Source organism: Octodon degus, unplaced genomic scaffold (genome assembly GCF_000260255.1).
Source record: "Octodon degus isolate 3935 unplaced genomic scaffold, OctDeg1.0 scaffold00079, whole genome shotgun sequence".
NCBI classification, from domain to species: domain Eukaryota; kingdom Metazoa; phylum Chordata; class Mammalia; order Rodentia; family Octodontidae; genus Octodon; species Octodon degus.
The window spans coordinates 7,025,235-7,034,017 of NW_004524655.1; the positions used below are offsets into that span (position 1 = coordinate 7,025,235).

Sequence of the window (8,783 nt, forward strand, 5' to 3'; positions counted from 1 at the left end):
TGCTGGGCCTGCATGCAGCCTGGGTCAAATGAGGATCCCCGGCCCGGGTCGTCTCATTCACTCGCCAGGCCTGCGCTCTGGGTCTCTTCAGGATCCCGCGGCCCTGGGTCGTCTCACTCACTCGCCGGGCCTGCGCTCTGGGTCTGTTCAGGATCCCGTGGCCTAGGTCATCTCACTCACTCCCTGGGCCTGCGCTCTGGGTCTTTACTATTTAGTCTTATAATCTACTATTTGACTTGACCCAAGATTGCTCCCATTCACACAATGGTTATTCACACTTTCTGGAGCTCATGTATGCCATCAACACGCAGAAGCTTTGTTTATTTCTTCTGTATGCCACTGTTTCTCCGGGTGGCAGGCAGGATAAGCTTGTCCTGAGGGTGATGGTCAGGGGTCACAGTCGCTTCTCAGTTGGAACTGCTGGTGCGACCATGTGGGATTGGCCAGTCCTCTGGGAATGGCGTCTTGAACAGCAATCCTTGAGTCATTTCAGAGGTTCATGGGCAAGATCAATCCAAGCCTGAATGTAAGGGAGCTGGTCAGCATGTCCCAGATTTCCAAAGATGACTCTAGACGGCTCAGAGGTTCGAATGATGAAATTTTTAAGTTTTCAGAGACCACCCTGGGGCCAGAAAGTCTCCCCAGAGAAATGGTTTTTGAAAACTCTGGTTCCTCAGATGGATCCCCGGTAAAGGGGATCCTGGACAAGCCCCCAGATGTTATGGGTCACTCAGAATAGGAACCAGATCAGCCAGGTTGGAATTTGGAAAGCCGTTTATTACTGAGCTCAGGGCCCCCCCCCAGTCTGCTCTCACGCAGGAGAGGACCAAAAGGCCTCCCACAGAGCTTTGCTGCGGTCCTAAGGAAGGACCCGGATCACTGCCCGAGAAGTAATTTTTTTTGATGAAGTTCTGCGGACTTTTTTTTTCATGAACCATACTGTTAATGCTATATCAAAAAAGTTATTGCCACAATGAAGTCATGGCGGTTTTCTCCTAGAAAACTCTAGGAGTTCTATATTTTTGTTACATTTAGGTTTAGGACCTGTTTTGTGTTAATTTTCATGAAAGGTTTAATGTTTGTCTAGAATTTTTTTTTTTTTTTTTACATAGGGACGTCCAAGTGTACCAGGAGCATTTTATTAAATATTTTTACTCCATTTTATTACCTTTGTTTCTCTTTTCTCTTTCACTGTATTTACACGAGTCTAAATTGAACTATGTGTTCTTCTCCATTGATCAATTTGTGTTTTTACCAATCCCACACACTGGGTAGTTTTCTAGTGAGTCTTGAGGTTAGTGCAGTGTCTTCCATCTTTGATTTTCTTCTGTATTATACTGGTTGTTTTATGGATATATGCTCTTCCTCTCAATCTTGTGTATTGCATTAATAAAAATTTTCAGTTCAAAATGAGTAGTGAGGAGAGGAGGCATCTTCGCTTTAAAAAAATGTCTAGTTTTTCTTTGAATTATCTCTTACTAAATTTCTGAGAATTCCACCATCCTTTCATTATCTGGTTCAGAAGTTTGCTCCATCTCTTCAAATTGTGTAGATTTTTTTTTTCCTTTTGGAATTCCTTGTAATTAACTCCTGATGGCCAGACATGAAACCCTGGTGAAAAAAGAATGTACTATAAATAGGCCTTTAATCATGTGGTGGTAAGGTGTAGGGAGCTGTAGTCCCATAATTCATTTTCTTAATGAGATTGTATCTCTGGGATGTGAACATCATAAATGTTTAAATTCTTTTCTCCTTGCTTGTGTGGGATAGGATGACAAGTTGGTGCCATGTAGGTACTTTTCTGCCATGTAGAAGGCTGGACTGACTACAGCTTGCACTTCCCTTTCTTCATGTGGGTTAGCATCTGGCTAACTACTTTCTTCTGAAGGCAAGCTTTGTTGGGAAGAAAAGAGTGCTCTGGGAATATTTCAGAAGGGAATGTTTCTTTCCCTTGGCTGGAGACAATAGGGAATTTTTCAGACATTTTCTGTGAAGACATACTTCATTTCCTAGAACAGTGGTCCCAAACCTTGTTGGCACCTGGAGCCAGTTTTGTGAAAGACAATTTTCCACTGATGGGAGGGAGGGTGGTTTTGGGATGATTCAAGTGCATTGCACTGGAATAGATTTACTGTACATGTTGTTTCAATTATTACATAGTCATATATAATGAAATAATTATACACTTTGTCATACGGCAGAATCAGTAGGAGCCCTGAACATGTTTTTCTATAACTACATGACCCCGTCTAAGGGTGATAGAGATGGTGTGTTGCTTATTTCAAGTCTACTCTGTAGTCCCATTTTGGTTGCTGTCCCTGCAGATAATCCTGCTTCACATAGGTAGGATAGCATATTGGAAATGGAAGATGGCTTTTCAGTGCTTCTGTGGCCATCTTAGCCTATTCCAGCTTAACTTTAATCCAGAAGTGTGGAGAGTTGAGGTGGTCTCAAACATTTTTTGTTTGAGACTGAGTATTACTATATAATTTATAATCTTACTATATGATTTTAGTCTGGACTCAGATTCATGTCAGTCCTCCTACCTCAGCCTCCCAAGTGCTAGCATTAATTGTGCCACCCTGTCTGCCTCTAACATACTTTTAAGTTCACTATCATCTTTGATCCTCTCCTAGTACAGACAAGTCAGCTCACCCAGATTATTTACAATTGGGGTATCGATCTGTTCCTTTCCACTTTGTGGGCCTTTTGTGGTTGGAAAATAATCCTTAAACTCTTTTGAAAGCCAAGATAGGGATTATGCACCATCTGAGAGAAAGGAGGACTTGGATCACTCGCTTGCAAAATTTCTACTAATGTCATGAAAACATGTCAGAGATCCCAATGTCCAGTCATCATTCCCATAATTCCAGTTTGACATTGCATGCACGACTTTATCTGCTGGCTTGAACACAGGCATCGCTCCCACTTAAAGTGAAAGATTGAGTTTGTTGAACAGCTTGAGTATGTCACACAGTAAGCAAGTTTTGGGGCTCATTATGAGTCACTGAGATGTGCTGCCAGCAGTGACCACTTTCTAAAAGAAACTTCTGGAGCAGTTCTTATAACTCAGAAAGCCCTCGCCAGTCATCTTTCCTTAGGAAGTTGTCTCCCCCTTCATATATAGGGGAAGTTCTGTGTGCTCTACAACCATCTCACAGCTGTGCCAACAGACCTGCGTTAAGGGCACGGACTTCAATGTGGTTGATAATTTCACATTTTACTGGATATGATTTAAATGAATGGCATTTTTCAGCGAGACAGTATTTCTTGATGGGTAACAGTATGTAGACTCACATTCAGAGTCGATCTCTTTGGCCTAATTAGTGAAAAAAGCTGTCCAGTCATGGCAACTGTGCTGTTTATGCATATACCAACACAAAAGACCAATTCCGTTTTCCTGGCGTGTAATTGTTCAGGGACTTGAATAGTTTTGCAGCCGTGGTGCTGTTTGACAACAAAAATGCACACAATTTATACCCATGTGTGTGCTGAAAACTGTATTGCACAAAAACAAGCATCATTGCCTTGTTAACATTGGTAGACTCAGTTTGGATTGAATACCATGGTGGTTCGTGAATTCTAACAATTGTGCCTCGGTGTCTTTTGCTGTCTTAATTCATGACATTAGTGATAGTAAAAAGTGAAGTATGTACCACCTTTTGAACTGCAGCTTCATGAGGAGTGTTCTTAGCAGCAGGTGGGATCAACTCTTCACCCGAAGTAAAGGGTTTAGCAGCACAGTCACTAAGAGTAGCGCTCTTAGTGCAGACATTTGATGAAGTGGTTGCCTTCAGTGATTGCCTCTGTTTTTTGTGTTTACGTTTTTGTTTTTGTTTTTGTTTTTTTTTTTTTTTTTTTTTTTTGGACAGCTCCAAATGGTTGTCTCTTAGTGCAGGGTTCTTGGTATTCATGTGGCAAAACAGTTCTGAAAGTTTTATGGCCTTGTTGGGCAGCCTGTCACCACACATACAAAGCAGGCTTGGAGAATATGTATCACCTGTTGCAGTGAACCTGTAATTTAAGTAGGACTCTTGGTATTTCATTTTAAATCTTTCCTTCTTTCCTTTTTTCCTTCCTTTCTCCCTCCCTCCCTCCTTCCCTTCTTCCTTCTTTCCCTCCTTCCCTCCCTCCTCCCCTCCTTTCCACTTATCTTGCTTTTTTATTTTTGAGAGAGGGTCTCATGTATAGTTCAGGCTGGCCTTGAACTCACTGTGTAGCCTAGACTGGGCTTGAACTCATGGCAATCTTCCTGCCTCAGCCTCCTGAGTGCTGGGATTATAGGTCTATGCATAGAGTAAAATAAGCATTGGATTCTGAATTTGAGGTGTCAGTAGATGCGGCTGTATAGTTCGAGTACATCAACTCCTTTACCACTATCCAGCCTGCCACCAGGTACAATTTGTCACTTGGCACTCACTGATAGGCCTTTGAAGTGAGTCTGCAAGCAGCTGACTTATTATTGCTCTCTGTGCAGTCACACTTCTCTGCTAATTTTAACCTGTACTTCTAGCCACTCCCCAGTACTAGCATCACCAGGCATTAGATTCTCATAAGGATCATGCAGCCTAGATCCCTTGCATGTGCAGTTCATACTAGCATTTGTACTCCATCTGAGAGTCTGAGGCCATAGCTGATCTGACAAGGGTAGAGCTCAGGTAGCAACTCAAGTGATGAGGAGTGGTTGTAAATACAGTGAAGGTTCACTTGCTTGCCCACTGTTTGCTACTTACTGGGTGACTTGGGCCTCTCTCCAAACTGGGGGGGGGGTTCCCTATAACTGCATACACCTGGAGTTTTTAATCCTTAGAGCTATCCATGTGGAGCCTCAGGGGTGTCAGTTATAGTTTAGGTTGTTGGTGTGGTTCTGGCACTGTTTCTCTGGGAACATTTCTGAGTCTCCTCCACTCAGATGAGCCCTGAGTCCCTGTGCTTATGTCTTTCTCCAGTCTTGGAGGCAACAGTTTGCCCTGTGTTCTTACCACTATTAGGGATTCTAGAAGATTTTTTTTTCTCAGTCTGTTTAGCTTTTTAGGGTTATGACTGAGTAGTGACCTCTAAGACCTTATAAGAGGAACATAAACCTAAAAGTTTGTTTTTAAAAAAAATGTTAGCTGAAACGCTTATCTTGGCATTTTATAATATCACATTTTATATTATATTTCATTCATTATGTGAAGGGCTTATTGTGTTTCTTTGTTTATTCCCTTGTGAATATAGAGGATATACTTATTTTCTAGGTATGAAGTAGATGGTGACACTAGTTCCTATATATCCACATTACAAAGACGTGTTAAATCAAATACAGATATGGTAAGTGTCTACTTGTTATATGTGCATTTAATAGTGATTGTTCTAAAACTGCATATTTATGTATTTTAGAATTTTGGATGCTGTCATTGGTTTACTAAACTTGCAGTAAATGCAAATATACTTCTATAGTATAGCTGAATTTTTATCTGTAAGACTGTCATTCTTTGTAAAACCTCTCAGCCATATTTACTAGGATGGGCAGATAACATGAGAAAACACCGCCTTGGTAGCTGGCATCATCTCTGAGTCCCCAGTTCCCTCTTGTCATAAGCCCTGTGATTATTGCTTTTTTAGACTCATTGAGTCTTAAGCAGGAATATTTACATGCTCTCATCCAGCTTAACTGTCTTCTCAGGAGATAGATGAGACATGTTATTCTAGAAACAGAAACTTCAGGTAGTTCCTCAGCAACAACTGTTAGAATATTAAGGAGAAAAAGAAAACAAATCCTCGGAACTGAGAGGTCATTAAAGTACTATGCATCAGAACTTGTGTGATTCAGCAAATAGTTAATGGGTTTATAGCCCTCATGAGTACATGCTGAATGTGCCATGATCCTTGATTTTTAAAACACTCAGAACAGAGGAAACCAAAATAAGAATGCAAAGAAGAAAAGGAAAAAACAAACGTGGAAACAACATGGAAAAAAATTAAGCTTAAGCTGGTTCTTTGAAAATATTAAATGTTATATCCTTAAGCCTGAAGAAATAGAGCCAGCAAGAGAGCTCAGCAGACTAAGTGCCTGCTGGGCAAGCACAGGGACCAGGGTTCAATTCCTGGTGCCACACGCCACGCTGGCTCCACCCCCCGGATGTGCTGAGCTGGTGACTGAGTCCAGGCACAGTAGCACACGCCTGTAATCCCAGTGCTGGGGAAGTTGAAAACAGGAGGATCACCATGAGTCAGAGCTGCGTAGTGAGACCCTGTACCAAATACATTAAAAAAAAAAAAAAACCTGAAGAAATAAACTAAGGCTAAACATTAGAAGCAAGTATAGTTCATTAGTGTAGTCACTGGAGATGATGAAAGAAATGTGAAAAGAATACCACAAGTTACCCTGTTAGTAATTTGAAAAATTGAAAGAATTTACAGGAAAATAAAAATAACTAATATATGAAGTATGGGAAAATACTTCCATTAGTAAATGTAGATATATACATTTGAAATTTCACACCCTTTTTAGTGAAAGGGACGAAACTCAAACAAACATGAGAAGTTCTTTAATTTGATACAAGATGTCTACCAGAAATTTCTTATAGGTATTACGTTTGTAACATTTGCTGAGGTGCCCATTGAAGTTAGGAACAGGCCAGGTGGGAGCCAATCTTCCTGCCTGCTTGGTGGTCTTGCTGAAGGTCCTACCCAACCTTTGAAGCCTTACAAATCTGGTGTCTCAGCTTGTCCTCTCATCAGTACAATGGGGATAATAGTAGCTGTATCAGTAGGTCCTTGAAGGAATTAGCTGAAGTGAAGTATTTGACAGGTACCCAACGTGTAATGATCACTCTGTAGGTGATGGCTGTCCTGATACTGTGTCCGTCTGTGTCTATAACACGTCTGTCATACTCTTGGTAAGTGCCTTACATGGAATACTTAGGACAAAGTATTTTGTAAGTCGAAGTGATGGTACACATCGCAGAATTGACTGTCCTAGCATTTTTCTTATACACACTTTCACCCTTTAATGTAATGTGACTCTAGACCCTGCACCTTCTTAGACTCCAGTATTACCTTAACAGATTTGTTTGTTGGCACTGTACCTTGATATGGTTTTTTTTGATACGGTTTTAAGTTTCACATTTGCTTGATTTTTAAGGTGCTTTGTGTACTGCCTGATGATGAGAAATGCAGGTATGATGAGATAAAAAAATACCTGTGTATCAGATGCCCAGTTCCAAGTCAGTGTGTGATTGCAGATACCTTAGTGACTGATGGAAAATTAATGAGCATTGCTACAAAGATTGCCCAGCAGATGAATTGCAAGATGGGAGGAGCTCTCTGGAAGGTGAACATAGGTGTATGTATGATTTCATTATATTCTTAATTTATGTTTAATGAAGTTTAATAGTCTGTGTTTTTTGATCTAATGGTTATATTGTTCTAACTCAATTCACTACCTTTTTCTTTAAAATGAAGCTACAGAAAACAATGTTCATTGGTATTGATTGTTTCCATGATACTGTAAATCAACAGAAGTCAATTGCGGGATTTGTGTCAAGCACCAATGAGGAATCAACCCAGTGAGTAAGCTTTTGCAGACACACACTGCTGGACTGACTGTCCTGTAGCATTGGGCAGACATTTAGTTGGTAGCTGTATATGGGCCAAATAGAAAAGGTGTACCTGAATATAAATACCTTATCATATGAATACCTATTCATATTTGTTGACAGCTTAGGAGGTCGGGAGTTCATAAAACTTCTTTTTAGCCATGTAGTGTCCTGACGTTTTGGCAGTGAATATTGCTCTCAAAACATTTTACTAGGCTGGATGGCACCAAGTCATTTTCTTTGATGCCCAACAGAGCACAAATGTAGCAGCTGAAAATGTAGCAACTAAAACTTATCTGTTTTCTTTACAATTCTTTTGGCCAGGCCACAAGAATGTACCACATTCTCTTCTGATGCTTCTCTTCCAAGTCCACTTCAGTGTGGCAGTATCTATTTCTTTGTGGTTGCAGCACAGAGGTCCCTGTGATTTGCTGACTGGTTTCTTCTGGCCAGTCGCAGCTCCTGGTGGCCATCACATTCTTTCCCACGTACCCCCTCCATCTTCTCAGCATACTGAGTCTTTGTTTTGCCAGAGGCCCACCAAGACAGAATCTAGGCAACTTCATTTGTTTCCAAATAATACCCTGCAAGTAGAGTCATGGCTCCATATTCTAAATTTCTTTTTCTCCCAGAGCCCTTTTCACTTTCTTTTTTTTTGGCCGAACTGGGGATTGAACTCAGGCCCTTATGCTTGCCAGGGAAGTGCTTATTCCACTGAGCCATCTCCCTGGCTCCCATTCACTTTCTGCTTAGAGTAGAAACCATGGGATACCTTGAAATAGTTTGCACCCTCTTGAAATTTGCAGTTCCTGTATATTACATGATATATGACCCTTGAAAATCATCACGATGACTTTGTAATATACTGGACTATAATTTCAGAAAGTATTTTTCTCAAGGCATGAAGTAACTTTTTATTGTAATTTCTGAAAGAAATAGAAACCTCTTTCATTTTTCTTGGCCCTGTTGCTGACATATGGTTTTTTATAATGTATTTCTGGATTATGAAGTTGTATTTTTTTTTTAAGATCATTTGTGTATGTATATATTTGGTACAGGGTGCTGCTACAAAGCTCAGACTCATATTGATCCTCCTGTCTCGGCCTCCCCAACACTGGGATTACAGGCATGTGCCACCATGCCCAGTTTTGGGGTTGGCATGGTGTGCCCATGGCATGTGGTATCCAAGATTGAACCCAG

The 8,783-nt window shown here is 40.8% G+C and overlaps 1 protein-coding gene across 1 annotated transcript in view; it reads left to right on the forward strand.

Moving 5' to 3' along the window:
- Window positions 1-8,783, forward strand: part of LOC101573484 (piwi-like protein 3) — a 62,055-nt gene that overhangs the window by 44,320 nt on the left and 8,952 nt on the right. Inside the window, exons 12-14 of the mRNA XM_023720937.1 lie at window positions 5,241-5,313; window positions 7,130-7,330; window positions 7,450-7,553. Coding sequence (XP_023576705.1) covers window positions 5,241-5,313; window positions 7,130-7,330; window positions 7,450-7,553 — 378 coding nt within the window. The remainder of the gene's footprint in view (window positions 1-5,240; window positions 5,314-7,129; window positions 7,331-7,449; window positions 7,554-8,783) is intronic.